We start from the raw sequence: 19,469 nt of genomic DNA on the forward strand, positions 1-19,469 counted from the left end.
CCAAGTGAAGCATACCTTATGAGAAAACGATGTTTTTCTTTACTGAGTGTGTGCAATCAATACACCTAAGCAAATTTGGCGGAGTATATGGGGTAATCAATTCATGCATTTGCCAGGTGTCATTTCCTTACAAATAACAGAGTTCCCCCAGGTTTTAATTGTAATTATAGTTGCTCCACAAAAATCATCAACAGACTTGCACACCGACAGACAGGCAGACCTAGAGTGAATGGAGGAACAATATGAACACAGATGGCTTAAAATCTCTATGCCTTTCCACCCTTGTGTTTCCCACCTTGCTTGTTGTAGCAACTCCAACAGCCCTGAGGGTTGCTGGGAAACAAGATAAAACACCGGAAGCTTCTGGGATGAGGTAGGGTGTGAGAAGAGGAGGGTAGGGAGCTACGGAGGGCACGGATCCTGCGTAAGGAAGGAGGCAGAAGTGGCAAGCCTATGATAAATACCCAGTCCCAAAACACCTTCTCCCACAGAATTGGGAGAGTTTTCCCCTTTACAACACTGCTTAAAATTAAATTATCAACCAGGTACTTTAATTAGAAATGTAAATGTTGAGGCCATCCAGCTATCAGGCTGTATAAAGTTGTTCCAGCCACCTTCTCCTTCCAGTAGCTTCTCCTCTGTCCTTTCCACAGCGTAAATGAGAAACTTGCTCGGGACGAAAACGTGAGAGCAATTTAGAAGCAAGAACCGGGATTTACTGATCTCGTGTTAGTTGTTCAGTGAACCTTTGCTCTGTTATTTCAGGATTACAAAGTTCATGGGTTTTCCTTCTTTTCTTATGTATACAAACATATACGTATCAAAATAAACTTGACAGCTAACTGCTGTCAAGGAGGAAGTTGTGACATGTATCTGCCAGCATCAGCGAAAGTTCGAAAGAGCGAGCTCGGCCCTCAACAGACTAGTTCATTTCATTTCATGGCCACCCTGGGCCACCTGTCCTGGAGCCACCATTTCTCTCCAGGGAAGCTATGATGCAGGCCTGAAGTGATTTTTTTCCCCCTGCAAAAACCACCACAGCAACAACAATGGAAAAAGTTTTTTCCCTACAGAGGTTATGCCGGACCATGCAAGAAAAGTTGGCAGACACGGCCATGTGTATCAGAATATACCCAGACTTCCTTGGGACCGGGGAGGCTGGGCCCAGGGGAGGGAGCTGCGGGAGAAGGACTCTTGTAGCAGCCCCACAACACACTTCCACTGTCTTCCCAAAGAAACCACTTAATATTACACAACTCAGTTAAAGAAAGGGGAAAAAACATGAGAATAAACAAATAAGGAATATAAAAAAAAACCTAGACTACCACAAATTTAATAAAAAATCCTCATTACTCTAAAATTGTAAGTGAAGATCAGGAACCCAGACCAGTGGAGAGGAAAAGCATTATCACTAAATGCGGTGGTGACCTGGTGATGGCCAAAAGTGAGTCTGGAGCAACTTGAGATTCTAAAACATAAAAGTTTAGACTTGGACTTCATGGCACAAAAACCAAACCAAACCAAACCAAAAAACAGGCAATTACATGAATGAACATATGCTTTGCTATTTTTTAGGGAAAAAAAATAGCATGCAATTACTTGAATAAACACATGCTACGGCCACTTTTTCTTCACTATCATATACATTTAATGTAATTCTTATCAGAAACTGTTATTCAATGATAGTGGAGAAATGGAGAAAGTTTTTTATTTCCAAACCAGACAGAGCAGTCGTCCTACTAAAAAAGGGGAACAATGTTTTTGCCCTTAGTCTGTCGTTTATGAGGTCCCAATCGCAGAAACTGGAATTGGGTAGTGCTATAAATAATGACATCAGATCCTGCCTCCCCTATCAGGTCCTGAGCTGGACACCATCGGCATACGTCCAGGGAAGGGTTAATGCAGGCCTTGGTTGCTCGGATCCTGCACATTTCCAAAAAAGGCCTGTCCTCAAAACTGGCTCTGGGCCAGTTCCCAGGAAATGAGCTCTGAGCCCTTGGAATACTCTGCCTGATCAGAAAGTTTTTATGTGCCCTAAGTCTTAGACCATGCAACACCAATGTGCTCAGACAGTTTACACTAACAAGTGTGATATGTGCTGAACACATGTTTTTGCTCTGGGAGGCTGGAGTCTGAAGAGCCAAGGTCAGTTGTAAAGGTGCGGCATGCCTTTGTGATTGATCCCTAATGAAAACCCTGGACACTGAGGCTCAGGTGGGCTTCTCTGGTTCACAATACTCTGCCCAAGACGTTACACATCATTGCTGGGAAAATTAAGTATGTCCATACAACTCTGCTGATAAGACACTTGCATACTTGTGCCTGATTTCTCCTAGCTCTCCTGGGACTTTCTCCTGGGACTTTGCCCAGTGAGCCTGTGCCCTTTGCTGATTTTATTCTGTACCCTTTTTCTATAATAAACCAAAACTATAAATTAAACTATCACAGGACTCACAGTGTAACAGCTTTCTGAGTCCTGTGATTCCTTCTAGCAAACCACTGAGCCGAAGAATAGTCTTCAGGACCCCCTTTCCAAGCACACTGTCAAGTTCAATCCTAAAAACCTTGCAAAATCACTGCGAGTTCAGAGATAATAAAGCCAAGACTTTTCAAAGAGGTTAAGTCATTTGCCTGGTTGTTTAAAAAAAAAAAAAAAATCAATCTGTCCATTCTGTTATTACTACACTGTAATGTTATGGGTCACAAAGAATTTTTAAAATAATCTTATAACTCAGTCAACACTGGAAAAACTTTCTTTGGAAAAAATAAAATGCAATTTCATAAACCCTGAAAAATAGTTAGACTACAATTGGTCTATAAACACAATCCAACTTAAAGTTGGACTTACAAGAACTTTATGTATGTCTGGGATGGTTCTAAAAGCCATAATCAGGAGCACCTGGGTAGCTCAGTGGGTTAAGCCACTGCCTTCGGCTCAGGTCATGGTCTCAGGGTCCTGGGATCGAGCCCCGCATCGGGCTCTCTGCTCAACAGGGAGCCTGCTTCCTCCTCTCTCTCTGCCTGCCTCTCTGCCTGCTTGTCATCTCTCTCTGTCAAGTAAATAAATAAAATCTTTAAAAAAAATAAAAAAAAAATAAAAGCCATAATCAAATGTTTTTTCACCTATAAAGTGTCCCTCATCTGCTTACTCCTTCTGCCCACAAAAAGTTTCCAGTGTAATTCAATTCTCAATACTTCCTATCTTTGAACACTGTGGGTCTATGCATGATCTGTGCATGTTGGGAGTTGGGGGTTTGGGGGGAGGGGGCTAGAAAGAAAGAAATGGGTATATTATTATTTTCTTCATGTCTGCAAATGTAGGTTAAAAGGTTATCTTTGGATGTTTAGGAAGAAAAATTAAAATGCATTCCAATGTCAGTTTGTAGGTATGTGTCTATCAATGCCAGTGTGTGCAGGAACGCATCGTGTGTGCAAGACACACAATAGCAGGCACATTTCAAGTAGGTTTTGTTTTAGGCTCAGCATTCCGCCACATAAGTATCTGAAAGCACCAACTCCTACTTGATTTTATTTGAGAAGTACACTGGCATTATGTCTTTCTTTGGGGACTAAAAAATTAACAGGCATAGAATTTCTGTAATAATCATTAGTATTTCTTGAAATATTCTTGTTTAGTGTAGTTTTATAATCTATATTTGGAAAACATTGATAGAAAACCTAATTTAAAATGATGATTTCTTCTATGGAATTAGCTACAGACTAAATTCATAATATAGGCTATTTGTTTTAGTTTTGTGCCAAGGCAATTTTATTGAATAAAAATAGATAATTTTACATTTTCCTAATTCAAATGTATATGCCTGTGTAATGTAAAAAAGGATTTTTAAACTTCTATAGATCAGAGGCCTTATTCAGGAGTTGAAAAAGTCTTGGCAAGAACCTGCCTTTCTTGGCTGGCTATTTTTTTAAGACTCTAATTTTTAGAGTAGTTTGGAGAGCACAGCAAAATTGAGCAGAATGTACAGAGATTTCCCATATCCGCTCTATTCCACATGCGCAGAGCCTGCCCCATGATCAACATCGCCCATTAGAGTGGTACATTTGTTACTAATGATGAACCCACAGACACACATCATTACCACCAAGAGTCCATTTTTTATCCTTGGGTTCACTCTTGGTGTTGTACATTCTATGAATTCGAAAACTATATAATGACATGTATGCACCATTACAGTACCATACAGAATAACCTTACTGCCCTAAAATGCCTCTGTTCCACCTGTTCCTTTCTTCCTTTCCTGTAACCCCTGGCAACCACCAATCTTATCATTGTCTCCATACTTCTGCCTTTTCCAGAGTGTCATATCGTTGGAATCATACAGTCTGTAGCTTTCAAAATTGGTCTCCTTCACTTAGTCATGGGAATTCTTTCCCCCATGTCTTTCCAAGGCTCGATAGCTCATTCTTTTTTGGTGCTGAATAATATTCCATAGTCTGTAAGTATCCCAGGTGATTGACCCATTCACCAACTGAAAGACACCCTGGTTGCTTCCAGGTTTTGGCAGATTAGAATAAAGCTTCTATAAATATCCATGCACAGGTTTTGTGCAGACATAACTTTTTAACTCTTTTAGGTGAACACAGAAAAGTGTGGTTGCTGTACAGTAGGCAAGAGTATGTTTAGTGTTGTAAGAAACTGCGAAACTGTCTTCTAAGTGGCTGTACCATTTTGTACTCCCACCAGCAATGAATCAGAGCTCCTGTTGCTCCACATCCTCGCCAACATCTGGTGTCCTCAGTGTTCTGGATTTTGGCCATTCTCATAGGTATGGAGTGGTAAGCACCTGTATTTTCATTTAAAAGTGCATCTGAAATGTAACACTTCCCAGACTGTACCCCAAAGACTGGAAAGGTCACAGTTCTGTTTTAAAAAAAACCTTCTGTGAAACTACTGCCCTAAATGGATTTTTCCCTGCCAATTACCTACAGCTGGAAAAGGATTTTGTGTATGTTGGATATTGAGAATTGAAGACACTGGAAATTTTACGTTAATGACCTGGGAAGTCAACACAGAAAGCTCACATTAGATCAAACTGAGGGAGGAGGTAAGAGAAATGGGTGAAGGGGATCAAAATGTATAAACCTGCAGTTACAATTAGGTCATGGAGATATAATGTACAACACAGTGATGACAGCTAATAATACTGTACTGCATATTTGAAAGTTGCAGAGAATAGATCTTCAAAGTCCTCATCACAAGAAAAAAAAATGTTTGTGACTATGTGTGACAGATTTTAATTGGACTTACTGTGGTGATCATTTCAGGATATATACACATATCAAATCTTTATGCTGTACATATGACACAAATATGATGTTACATGTCAGTTATACCTCATTCAAAAAAGAAAATCAAACTAGTATGATTTCATTTTTTTTTTAAAGATTTATTTATTTATTTGAGAGAGAGTGCGTGCACACACACACACATACAAGCAGGGGGAATACCAGAGGGAGAGAATCTTCAAGCAGACTCCCTGCTGAAGGCAGAGTCCCACGCGGGGCTCTATCAATTGACCCATGAGATCATGACCTTAGCCCAAACCAAGAGTCAGACAGTTAACCAACTAGCCCCCAAACAAACATGATTTTTAAAAAAACTAAGCTTAAAATCTTTCTTGCTCCAAATTTATCATCTGGGAGTCAAATTCAGCCAAGAATATGCAATTCTTCTATTAATTGAAACTCACTTAAATCACCATTCTAAGCTGGTTTTCCCATAAGAACAGACTGCTCCAAAAGAAATGAGAGAATTTGGCTCACAGTGAATTATTCGAACTTTTTCTTAGTTAACTAAAAATGAATTTGACCATTCACTAGAGAAATCATATCAAATTCTGTGGTGATAATAAAATAATGACTGCTTTGCAGCTGGAGGGCCTTTTTGTGTGTGTGTGTGCATATCTAGCTGTGGTGCATTTTAATAAGAATGATGACTGCGTCAGCTTTTACCCATGAAGCAGATCTTTATGTTATGCTTCTGTCTTCCACTCACCAGTGTTTAAGACTTTGTTCGTAAGAAGATCACTGACATAGAGACATACAGACTGGCAAACGTATCATCACAATAATGAATTCACCCACTTAAGATTTGGCACACTGATTTCAAAATGAAAGACCTAGAATTTACTAGATTTTCAGTATGTGTGAGATTCCACTGTTTTCCCTGAATCACAAAAGCTATGGAGCGTTTGCATAGGAACAGGTCTGCTGTTAACATGAATCATTTTCAATATATCCGTGACACTGTGTCCACAGGACCACACCTGAAAGCACCAGCTTCATTCTCCATTCATGGGTTACCGAAAGAAGCATGTGGCTTCTTCAAGTGTAATGACTGACACTGCCTTAAAAAAAAAGGGACAGCTTGCTTCCTGACTCATGTTGAAAAAATTCTGAGCAGTATTTTAAAACTTCTTCAGTAAATTTCTCATTTGGTGACTGGGAGGAAAATACATAAAATAAATACCCTCATTGATTTCTCCATGTAATTTATTAAAAAAAAAAAATGAAACTTGTAAATAAATCCCATATTTCCTTCACCACAAATTTCTCCAAAAGTATGAACTCCGTCAAAGATGGCTCGCTAGCAAGCTCTACTGAACTCAAAGTGACAGAATTTAAGAGGACATAATGAGTACTTCTGCTACACAAAATCATTATCTATCTCTAACACTTCCTTCTGAGGCTGACTTCTAAACCTGTACCAGAGTGGGCCCTGCTAACTTTAAGGCATTGATGAAGAATCGTTGAAAGCTCTTATCATAAATGGATTCAACACAAATGATGACAAAGTGAGAGATCCAGAGAAATATATCCTCACATAGGAAAGTCAGTGGCATAAAATGCCAAATGCCTTTAACTGAAGCTTTCCTGTTCATTAAGCAAGTTCTATAAAAACTTCTGAAAGTAAATTCTTCAGGGCTCAATTGTGAATGTGCAATTTCTATTTCTACTATACTGCTATTTACTCAAAAACTAATTTTAATGAGTAAGACTCAGAGTTTGCCAAAGTGCTTTCCACAAAACAACTTTCTCAAGATGTTCCAGAGCTCTAATCAAGTGAGAAACCCTGAACAATTCATTCACTTCTTGGATATGCATAATGTACACTAACACAGAAAAAGTTCCCAGAAGTCAACCATTAGAAATGTTTAATATTGTTTCAATAAGTATTTCCCAGACATAGCTGGCCACATATGCAACACCTAATTAAACAGTTTGGGAAATGCTCTCCCATAATGTTAGAAAAATAATACTCTCATTTAAGAAATAGTAGGAAATATTTATTATATTCTAGGCACTCTGCTGGGAACCAGATTTCTAGTCTTTAAACAGAATATTGGTCTTTTGTGACTTTTTTTTTTTTGACTTACATTTTTCTCTTTTATACAGCTCTGTCCTTAATAGCATTGTTTGTTTGTTTTCCAATTGTGTCTGAACTTTTTTCTTCATTGATGTGAAAGCCTAACAAATGTAAAGTAGTTACATTAGTATCTGGCTCCACTCTGTACTTTGTATACAGTAAATATTCTGTAAGTGATTCTTGGATAACAAAGTGTACATGTTTTTTAGACAAAACGATAAAAATCCAAACAAATGCAACACTTCTGAGTTGGTTGAGAAATCCTAAGAACACTTTGAGGCCATCAGCAAGATCTTTTCAATCTATATTTCAGAATGTTTGGAAGGAAACCATCTTAGGGGAAAGTCAGCAGCTAGCTTTCTGCACATTTCTGTACGGGGAAAACGGATCTGACTGCACAAAGGTGTAAGTGGATGATCCCCCTTTTAAATTTAACGTCGGGCTTGGCATGTTCCGTTAATACAAAGAAAGTATCAGCCAGGAACTGGGATGTCACCGATATGCAAATGAACTACACTCAAAACTTGCTGTTGTTCCTCTGTAATGGACTGGTAACAGTCTATTTATATTCTTGTCCCATCTTCCTCAGATTTCACCATCTTCTCATTCTCAGTCTGTCCTACTCATGATCTTACTCTAGCCTCTCCTTGAGCATAAATACATCATAAATTTTCAGAGATGCCACTTGTGGTCAAAGAAAAGATTAAATGAACTGGCATCCGTGATCATAAAAATCATGATCTCGATATCCAAACCAGGCCCATTATGGGACACAGAAACTACACAATCAATAAACCCTCAACAACTGTGGATGCTTCATGCGCTAAGTACAGACTGGGGGCTGCTGAACGGAAAGACCAGGTCGATAAAAGGACAGTGGGAGCCTGAGAAGTATGCATGACTAGATGGGGAAGGTGGCTCTAGAAAGCCAAGGATGGGGGGTTTCGATTTGTTATGGAGGAAACCATGGTCACATCTGAGGGCTTCTGAGCAGAAAACTCCCATGGTGAAGTTCATACTTTTTTTTGTTTTAAAGGTAATGTTTTTTGTTTTGTTTAAAGATTTTATTTTTTATTTGATAGAGATCACAAGTAGGCAAAAAGGCAAGCAGAGAGAGAAGGGGGGAAGCAGGCTTCCTGCTGAGCAGAAAGCCAGATGCAGGGTTCGATCCCAGGACCCTGAGATCATGACCTGAGCGGAAGGCAGAGGCTTAACCCACTGAGCCACCCAGGTGTCCCGTAAAATTCATACTTAAAAGAGTTCAGGTGTCAATGAACTGGATGGGTGAGGAGCTGTTAGTTAAGAATTTAAAACACTGGGTTACAGTGACTGACCTCTGTCCAGAGATCAGGGCCCCCGATGAAAAGCTGACACTGTGGGGGATGAAGATGCCCACGATGATTTCAAAGAAAGAGCCACTAAAGCTTTGAAATGAAGAGGAAGGTGGGATACACAAAACCTGAGACGGATTCCTCCAGAGTGGCTCAAATGAAGCCACACGAGGGAAAGGCTGGGAAGAGAAGCTTCTTTTAACGAAGAAGTGATGGGTTGTTCTGATACGCTGGGTTGAAGCGTCCAGCATTTAAGTGAGGCAACAGGACAGGAAACCTAAATTATGTCCCAGTAAAATAAGAGTGACAAGCCTTATCAATAAAAGCTTATTTCTTATTAGCCTTCCCTGGGGGTACATGGAAAATGGGCTTTCAAAAACGTAGAGAGCGAAAAAGGGGAAGGGGACATGCCAATAACTGAACAATTCCGCACTAAGTCAGTGGCAGCTGTCTTAAAGCAAGATTTATCTACTACAGCACGATCTATCCAAAGCAAATCTGTGCAGAGAATTACAAAATATTTTTAGGACTGATAAATGTTCTCTTACATGTATTTTTCAAAATGCTGTCGAGAGAAATGATGGGGAATTTAAATGAGTCGGCCCAATATTTGTGTAAGGATTCCACAGCCAATGTACATAATTTTCTCACTATTAATGCTTAGCACTGGGCTCGGGCATTTCCCCTGCCAGCCAGTGGAGTTTTCAGTACTGGCCCTGGCGGGCGTCCCACCAAGCAATCCCTCCCCAACCCCAAACATTCCCAACTATCCTCGCCATGCCAGTTCAACCACTGCCCCTTAAACCTTACGTAAACATCGACTCACATGGCAATAGACTCCGACTCTGCTTCTTCCTAACTGTAAGCTACTTAAATTACCTCCGCCTCAGTTTCTTTAGCTATAAAATGCAGAAGAGCTGACAAAATCCCTACTTGTGTCTGTTGCAAACATGGGATGTAAGGTAGGCAAAAGGTACAGCAGAGACTATGCCCAATAAATATAATTAAGAGTATTCTCTTAATCCATGAAATAAACGGAGTTTAAATATTTTACTAGGTAAGTTTCAGTAAAGTTATATTTGTGTTAAATTGGTGGTTATGTTAGGTCAGTGGTTTTAAAATTCATTTAATAATGAAATCCTTTTCAAAAAAATTGTGTACAGAGAAGAGCCAGAGCAGCTATAATTTACAAAGGGATATGACAGCTCAGATTTCACTCACTCATTCGACTTCCTTCATACTTCCTTCACCAGGCACCCCAGCTTCCAATGTAGGCTCCCAGGGCTCCAGGGAAAAGACCTTTTTTCCTCTAAATCATTATTTTTGGATAATAACTGATAAAGTATAAAATCACGGGAAGCAAGTCCCCATTCACCAAGAGGAATACGCTAAGTTCTGATTTTTTAAAAAATGATCGTTCTTTTCATTATGACATCTTAAGAAGCACTTGATGGTTTCAAAATAATTGCATATTTCAAGATTTCTAGAATGAGTATGTAATTCTTTCACAATGAAAATTGATTAATGTCTTTGAGATGATCTTCTTCTACTTCGCCACCCTCTCAACACGCCCAGGCCTGCACCCACATACACTTCTCCTTTCGAAGAAAGTCAAAACAAATGCACTTTATCAATCAAGCAAATTGCCTCTCTCCATGGCATCCCATGAGCAAGGAATTAAACATTGGGAACCCAGGTGGATTAAGGCCCCCAGAAAATCTGCTTGATCACCAGAATGCTATTGATTTTTTAAAACTGAATTAAATACTTTTAGAGTCCAAACTCCCTAGTGTGTCATTGTTCCCATTAAGTCTCTCATAATGTTAAGCAATTGCATTATCTTTCTGTCCCCTAAAAGCCTTTGAGCACGCCACGGGGCTTATAACTTGGCTACACAGCTTCTGAATTCTTAAGAAATTCTATTGCAAGTGACACGACCAGATTTGGGGCTTTTTGAAGTATTTGACTATCACTATACCTGACCATTTAGTTAGAAAACTGCTTCTCGGGGTGCCTGGGTGGCTCAGTGGGTTAAGCCGCTGCCTTCGGCTCAGGTCATGATCTCAGGGTCCTGGGATTGAGTCCCGCATCGGGCTCTCTGCTCAGCAGGGAGCCTGCTTCCGTCTCTCTCTCTCTCTGCCTGCCTCTCCATCTACTTGTGATTTCTCTCTGTCAAATAAATAAATAAAATCTTTAAAAAAAAAAAAAACTGCTTCTCACCTGCCGGAATACCTTTTAGCCTTCATTAAATGATTGAATAAGCATCTACTTATTCAAAAAAACATTGTACTAGGCGGGGAGACAAGATCTGGGGAAACTGCAATGAATAAGACGGACCCTGCCTCCAAGAAGCTCAAGGTCAGACAGATGCTCAAGGAAACACTTGCTAATAAAACAATATGACAACATGGTTTTAGAAATACCTAGAAGAATAATACAGGGACCAGAGTGCCAAAAAAGACTTCTCATAGAGGAATTTGGTCGGATCTTTAGCAAAGATCCAACAATGAAGGCCTCCCAGGGCTGAGATGGGGGAAGATGGAGAGGACAGGATGTAGATGGGAGTTCTGCAGCATGTGCAAAGGCCCAAGAAAAAGAAGGGTAGCATGTGATTTGAGGAACTGTGGACACTTCTGTTAGTGATACATGTGATGCTCCAAAACAGTTATGTGAACAGAATATCCCAAAGGAGGGGAGGCCCATACTCACACACTTCAAAAGATGCCAGTCTACCCACGACCACATGAAAGAGCGTCTCTTCCTATAATTAAAGGTATACACCTATAGCCAACTCTGAACATTCTACCAGATATTAAGTGTCTAATGTATTAATAATTTCTAATATAAATGTTAGATTTCTTACCACACAGTCACACTCTTCGATTGGAAAACTCTCAATTTAATAAACATTTCTTTATTCTCATATCCTTTCTAAAGGGAAGACACTTTTACATTCTTGAGTGAAAAAACACTGAGGTCTCAAGAGTATAATACAATCCCTGGAGGCATATATTTTATATGCATATAGACACATAAAATGCTGAAAGAATAAGTTCTAACACATTAATAGAAGATGAAAAAATCACATGTTTCTTATGTTCTTCTTTTTTTTGGCTTATCTCTTTAACAAAAACTCTTGACAATAAATACTTCTGATTTGTGCATTTTTTAAAACCTCAGTTATATCCTCACGATATTCTATCTTTGCCGGAAACACAATCGGGGAATCCTGCAGGGGTCCATGGACAGGCCCAGTGGGCTCCCCTTGCTCCGTCCTTTCTTTGACAACTGGCACCATGGACTCAGCATGCTCTCCCATCCCCAGGAGCTGTCATTGCTTACTTTCTCCTTCCTGTTTCTTCTACCACTAAGTGCACGACTGACTACAAACGAGATGAAGGGCCAGAATCCCTTTGTGGTCTTAAGGATTTTACTATCAATCAATAAGGGAGAAAGAAGAAGGCAGGAGATCACAAGCATGACAAGTACAGGGAAAGAATGACTTTTGCATAAACTTCCCAAATTGTGTACAGTTGAGGCCAGACATTAGCACATCCCTGAAACTGGAAAAAGCACTGGGTAAGGGCCCATGGAAGGTCCTGAACCACTGACAGCTATGAAGTTATTCCAAGAAGTCCAGGAATCAGAGATGTGTAACAAAGACCATTGCTAAAATAAATTAATCTAGCTGTATATATACATTTTCAAGCATATGTAGACAGTCTTATAAACCAAACTCATAACATCTAACACTTCTTCCTCATTATTTCTCAATCGAAAGACATGAAAACTATCACTCTCCAATCATGATCCTTTGATGTTCAAGCGTCTCCATGTTCAAAGAGGCTGAGAACAACAGTGTAGAGGAATGAGCACAGGTCTCAAGAGGGTTACAGAATGGGGTACATATATGGTAGCTTCTTCAAAGAACCAAGTAAATTTCAGCATGTCTCTTAAATTCTCTGAGCCTCAGTCTGTACATCCAAAAGTGAGGATACAACAGTTACATGAACCTTCTCTTTAGGGAAACTTAACAGAACTCGGTCTCCCAAATGACACTAAGTCCCCCCTTGTTCCTCACCTTAAGTCCACCAAGAAAACAGAACAGCCAATGTTAACAAGCCTTTCAACCTCCAAATGAAAGCTCAGTTTACCAGGCCACTGGCCAGCCCTGACACAGTTGCCTCTTGGCATTACCTCCTACCCACAGAAACATAAAACAATGTATGTGTAAAACAAATTCTCCCTATTATTTCTTTTTTGAGTGGTAACATGTGAGGTCAACCTTTGCCCTTAGAACAAAGTGTAACTTGTTCTTAGAAAGTGTGAGAAAGAGAAAATGGTTTATTAAGTTTTATCTACAACCTGAATTGAAAATGATCCTTTAAATATGTTCTCAATGGTTTTAAATGAAATGATAGTTAAATATAATTCAAGATAATCATATACTATTTCTCCTTAAGATTCCCACCTCCTTTAACCATGAAGTCAGTCTAGTTTATCGAAAATGACACTATTGATAGACTATTATATGTTAATAAGCACTTTCAATCAAAACAGCAGGATTTTTAAAAATGTTTAAATGCCCAATTAACTTGCCACAATGAGAAATACAGAATAAATGTCAGATTCTAATGTAGTTAATGAAAACAATGCATTTTTATCTTCAGGGGAAAAAAAAGTCTCTGACATTAGCTATAAATACATAAAGAGATTACCATTAAAGGGATTATTAGCATTATTATACTAAAACAAACTTTTATATATCCTTTTGTAGAACAAGATTTTGGGGACACAAAGAAATCACAGGAACAGTCTGTTAAAGTCTTCTTTAGTAGATACACAAGTCCCAGGTATTTGAATCTGAGACAAAAGAAAATACTATCCCTTAATAGGATTACACAGAAAAGGAAACATCTCTTACTTTAAGAGCAACCAAGGTGCTTGCTCCTACAGTGAAAACTGAGGTTATTTTAATTAATTATTTATCCCCAACCCCCCGCCCACCCCGCTGCCTTGCTCCTGGAGGCTTCCATACCTTCTTCACCACTTGCTATGTTAACACCAGTTCAATAATTTGCTGATACAGAATTTTACTGCAGCATTTAACAGATCTCAGAGATTAAGTGTATGGCTCACTCCCTCATTGTACAAGTAAGTAAACTGAGCCCAAAAGAACCCAAGCATCTTACTGGAAATAAGCTAGTTAGTTGAAAAACCTACCCAGAGCATTCCCTAGGCCACACCTCTCACTGGGTGAACAGCAATAACTGTTACAGTGCTCAAGCAGCTATCTACCTGATTGCGTGGAGAATGTTTTCAATGGGACGCATGGCATATTTTCACTGTTAAAATAATCCAAAAGGATATTAGTCATACACCAACCTCCTCTGGATAGTAAGTGTAGGAGCAGCATTAATTTAGCTGAATCTCCTTGAAATTATTCTTTTTATTCACAACTACGGTGATAGTACCACAGTAAATTAAGAAGTACTGTAATTTCATCCTCTCCCAGTAAGTACATGTTATGTGTGTTATGTTCTCAACTAGTAAATCAAATCAATATGCCAGTCCTGGGGCTTAGGCTATACATACGGGAAATGCGATAACCGTTTTAATTAAAGCTTTTTTGAGACACAGATTGCAGCACGGATCCTAAGCATTTTAAAGATTCACATTAATTCCAATCTTTTTAAAAAATGTATTTACAGAGGAAAGCTGCTTCTGCAATTTATATGTTCATAAATGTTTCCATTAAGCTAAGCAATATTTTGGAATGTGGTCAAATGATACTGAATGTCAAGTCCTAACAGCAAGGCTAAATCTCTTGACATTTCTCATATGTGGCCACTGCTCTTTTAAACAAATGTCCCCAAAGGGCTAAAAGGGAGAAAATCCTAACTTAACAAGTGAAGACTGCAAGATGTATTTTAAAAGCTACCTTTCATCTTAACTCTACCTCCTAAATACAAAATTGGATTTGGACTTCTTTCACACTGTTAACAATTTAGTATTAATATATGAATCTGTCATACCTCCCCCCAAGAGAGAAGTTATACACTCCAGCTACATATAAGTTCCAAATTCTTTCCAAAACTAAATGTAGAAAACCAAAATACCGCTCCTTAAAAAAAAAAAAAAAGTATGGAGAACTGGCAGACTGCTTATTTATGTCACCCTTCAGAAAACATGGAAACACGCAGCCCCAACTCACCAAAAAAATGATTACTTGTGTTGAAACTACTTTGCGACACCTTTTATGTTTTATGCATTTCACTTCATGCCCAGGATTCCGGTTCTTCACCTGCTTGCAGCTATCAACCCCCAAATCTCTCCAGAGCGAGCTACTACTACAGTATAACAGCTTTAATATGAACAGTGCAAGAGTTCTGCTCATTGCCTGTGGCGTGATCTTAGAAACCCTTGAATCAAACATATCTATGTTGCCTCTTATTTAAAACGGGGGGACCTCCAGCCTGGGATGTGGCTAAAGGGCAGCAACGAGAGGAAAAAAAAAAAAAAAAAACCCCAAACACGGAACATGTTAAGAACAAAGGAAACACAAGCCTGTGAACAGGAAATGAAGCAACTCTATATACACAAATACCTTTTGGGGCCGCCAACGTAGGTGAAAGTAAAGGTGGAGTCTGAGTATCTGAAATCTGAAACGGAAAAGTCCTGTTAAAAGCTACCCCTCAAGTGGGTTTTTAACCTTGGTCATGACTTGGGCCCCCTATTTAGTGGAGCCAAGAGAAGGCCTGGCCAGGAGGGAGGTGTGGGCTGGAGAACCGAGAGGTCCCCTCTCCGCGCCGTGCAGGAGGGGGATGCTGCGCACCCCCGGCCGGGTGCCGCGGGAGGCCGCCCCCCGCAACAAGTGCCGGGTGCCATGGCAACGGCGGGAATTTCCCGGTCGGGGAGGCCGGAAGCGGCCCCCGCCGAGCTCGCGGCTGAGAAAGCAAAATGCGATCCTTCTCCCGGGGGGAGCAAAATGGACGAAAGGCGACCCCCCAGGCAGGGGAGCAGGGCGCCTCGGGAACCCCGGGAATCCCTTCTCTTTCCGGGGCAACGCACTGTCAGTCGGAGGGGACTAACGGGAGCTGAAGGCGCGGAGATCGGGCCAGCGCTGCCCCCCGGGGGCCTCGGCGCCGGGCGCCGCCGGCCAGCGCAGCGTCGCGCAGCGCAGCGGGCTCCATTCCCGGCCGCCGCCGCTCAGCCCATTGCGCAAACCCGCGGGTCCTCCCCGCCAGGCTCGGCCACCGCCGCTGAAAGCCGGGAGGCGGGCTGGGGCGCTCCGGGTATCCACAACCCGCTAAAAAAGACCACGCACGGCACCTCCGCCTAGACCCCCGCTGGGGCCACCGTGGTTCAGCCCCCAGAGCTGGTAGCAGCCCCAGACTGGGGGGGGGGGGGGGGGGGCGCCCCCTCCCCCTTTTCGCTCCCGCTGCAGCAGCTGTTGCCAAATGAACCCCGGAATGGGGACGTGCAACCCACCCCCAGCCCGAACCACACACGTCGCGGTCAGAGAGCTGGGAAGGGGGGCGGCGGGCGGAAGCTGGCGCTGGGTCCGAGGCTCCGGAAAGGCGAGAACTCACCTGCAAACAGGCAGTCCTTCTCGGCTCTGGACTTCTGGATCACGACGTCGATATCCTTCTGAATTCGCTCTTGCCTTGAACACATCCCCATTAAATAAATCCCTGGAAAAGAAGCAGCCGCTATTTCCACCCCACCCCACCCCCCTCGCACGCTTCCAGCTTTCGTAAATATTCAGTTAAAAATGAAACCTCTGGCCGAGGCAGGGGCTGGAGGCGAAGTGGTTTCGGAAGTGATCCTGGGTGAAAGAGGAGGAGGTGGTGGAGGAGGAGGAGGAGGGGGAGGTCGGCTTTGCATTCCCAGATGTGACCGCCCAGCTGCCGCTCGCCACTGCTGGATTCCAATTTCCTCCCCTCCTGACAATGGATGGTGATGACACCGAGTCTCACTTTCTCCCTCCCCCGCCCGGACCAACGGCCGTGGGGGGCCGAGGGTGCTGGAGGCGGCCGGAGAGCGATCAGCGGCGGGGCAGCGGGCGCCGGCGAGGGGCGAGCCCCGCTCCGCCTCACGCGCGCACACCCCTCGCGGCCCGCACGCCGGCCTTCCACACCCGCGCACACTCGCGCCCGCGGGCGGCGGCGGCCGTGCCGAGGCTGCTGCAGCGCCGCCCGCCACCGACCCTCCCGCGCCCAGTCACCGGGTCCCGGCCGCCGGGGTGTGAATAGTATCCGCCATCCCGGGCACAGGCTGGGCGTCCCCGCCCCGGCCGCCGCTCGCGCCGGCAGCTGAGTGGGAATGCAGGTAGTGAAGACTCCCCGGGGCTCCCAGCCTGCACCACCCCCCCCCCCCGCCTTCCACCACTTTTATGAATTCGACTCCACTTTCGGAAGGGATTATGAGTCATATGGAAAACCCAAACCGGAGCGGCTGGGAGGGGGGAAGAGGGAAAAGAAAAATCTTTAGAAATTGAAAATAAATATAACGAACAAATCTTTCCTTGTTGCCACATCAGGCTAGATGGGAAAAAAAGCCTTGACATGACTCCAAACAGACGCTCCCCGCCCCCCCCCACACACCCCGGCCCCGGGCCGCCTCACCTCCAGAATCTTTTTCTTCCAGGTGGGGAGGTAGTTCAGTCCCTTTGGGACACCCTTTAGGAAATGCAGCCCCTTTCTAGGGACTTTCTCTACTTCCAAAGACTCACCAGTTCTTCCCTCCTAGGTATTTCCGTCCATAAAAAATTGGCAGAATCAATGAGCACGTGCCAGGGTCTCCCTAGAAGATGGATATCTGTTTGGCTTGTTTTAAGAAGCCGCCCCTTTGCCAGTCAGTCAAGGGAAAGCTCCTACCATCCTGCTGTCCTCTTCAGAAGTGAGAGAACGCTCTGATCCTCACTTCCTGTTCTGCCTTAGGACACCTCAGGGCTGAGGTAGCCTTCCTGCCTCTCTATACTGCCCTTTGCCCTAGGACAGGCATCCAAAGGCACTTTTCTTGTTGTTTTTTCCCTCCACTGAGAAGGCTGCCCTGAGCAGACCGTGCGTGTCTCCTCTGGTTCTGCATTCCCAGTGCCTGGTGCAGTGCCTGAAAAATAGGAGGCAGGCCTGAAGGCTGGCTGGATGCAGGACTGGTGGTGCCTTGCAGCTTCATTTCTGTGTGGCTACCACAGTCTTAGACAACTTCCTTATCAGCAGAAGTACCCAAGAGTGGCCAGACAGGCTCAGACCCTGAATCAGCCCAGTCTGGATTCTGATATGGGCAACCCATGGTGTGTAGGAGACTCAGAAATGACTCTCATCCCTGACGGGGTCTTAAGATTCTATGGAGATAAATGCAATGAGAAATCCTATGTTCCAACCCCTCTGGCCTGCAGAAAAGAAAACACGAAATCATTTGTCCTACAGCCTTGAACACTACACAATCACTGTGAATTTTAAGAAGAAACACTCCTCCGCATTAAGAAGACCGCTGCTGTCTTTGATGTGAAAGTCACAATACAGTACATTTTCTGTTCAGAACTTCTGAAACTTCCCTAGGGTAGGGCCAAGGTGTGTAGTCCTCTTGACAACCAAAAACACTTCCTTCTGTTCCACGTAGCCGGGAGTATCATGTGCATTTCCCTCCAGCCCTCTGTGCTCTAACTTCTCTAAAATGCTTAAAATCCAACAACTAACCCCAAATTATTTGATGGTTGTCTCTCTATCCAGGAACTTTGCATTCTCAAAGTAGAACCCTTACTACAAATAAATTTGAAATAGTTTTTAAACCTACCTGATGTATTTCTTCTGGATCACCTCTTGGTTTACTACTCCCTTCATAAAATAGGCCTTATTGTGATTTGTCCTATATTTGGCTTTTTTTTTTTTTTTCAAACTTCACAGGCTGCCCTGTTTTTGTTAAACAAAACTGACCTCACTCCCTTCATGCCCTTAAGGTGTGATATATTTAAATACTTTTAAATGTTAAGGGATAACATTAGAAACAAAACAAAACAAAAACAAACAAAAAAACCCTTTCTATTTAGTATGCATTTTTGCAAGGTAAGTTCCTCTAACAGAAACTGTACCCTGGCATCAGTGTAATATGCTAGATTCTTAAGCATGATTCTTTCAAATTCAGCCCACAGGCAGTGTCTTATTTATATTACCTCTTACTTAAACATTTAGATTGGTGTTTAAAAACTATATGGACGTTTGAGATGAGGAAGTTATATCCCTACCTTAAACACTCCTGTGCACACACACACACAATCACATGAATTCAGAAACACAGCACATAGTAAACCTTTAATCCATTTGTTAAAGAAACAAAAACTATTCATAGTAAGAGAATTCTAGTAGCATGCTATAGGAAATTCAAGATAGTAAGTAATCAATACATCGGATGATTGGGTCTAGTCAAAAAAAAGTCCCACCAGTTTAGAAAAATGATCCCAAGCCAAAAAAAAAAAAAAAAATGTATTGGAGGAAAAATGTAAATTCTTCACCTCTGCTGAAAGCCCCAGCTGCAGAAGTAGAAGGTAATGGAAATGTGGCAATAAGTTCAATTATTAATAACTCGCACATGTCCAGAGCTTATTAGAGCAGCCTGATATTACTGCAAATGCTTTGCATATATTAGCTCATTTCATATTCATAATAATCCTTTATGGTAGCTGTTACTGTAATTCTTCGCATTTTACAAAAGAGGAAACTGAGGCACAAAGGGGATAATGAACTTACCTA

General features: G+C 42.1%; 1 protein-coding gene across 9 annotated transcripts in view; it reads right to left on the reverse strand.

Annotated features, from left to right (window-relative positions):
- PARP8 (poly(ADP-ribose) polymerase family member 8) overlaps positions 1 to 18,646 on the reverse strand; it is a 174,437-nt gene extending 155,791 nt beyond the window's left edge. Inside the window, exons 1-3 of one of the 9 annotated variants that reach the window (XM_082723240.1) lie at positions 18,517 to 18,646; positions 16,311 to 16,412; positions 15,326 to 15,380 (exon numbers count right to left, since the gene is read on the reverse strand). In XM_082723240.1, coding sequence (XP_082579366.1) covers positions 15,326 to 15,380; positions 16,311 to 16,401 — 146 coding nt within the window. In that variant the 5' untranslated portion in view covers positions 16,402 to 16,412; positions 18,517 to 18,646. Of the gene's footprint in view, positions 1 to 15,325; positions 15,381 to 16,310; positions 16,413 to 16,499; positions 17,041 to 17,452; positions 17,930 to 18,516 lie in introns of those variants that run through there. The other 8 variants (XM_082723239.1, XM_082723236.1, XM_082723242.1 and 5 more) reach the window with 8 other exon arrangements.
- Positions 18,647 to 19,469: the final 823 nt, after the last annotated feature.

This window comes from Mustela nivalis (genome assembly GCF_964662115.1).
Source record: "Mustela nivalis genome assembly, chromosome: 3".
NCBI classification, from domain to species: domain Eukaryota; kingdom Metazoa; phylum Chordata; class Mammalia; order Carnivora; family Mustelidae; genus Mustela; species Mustela nivalis.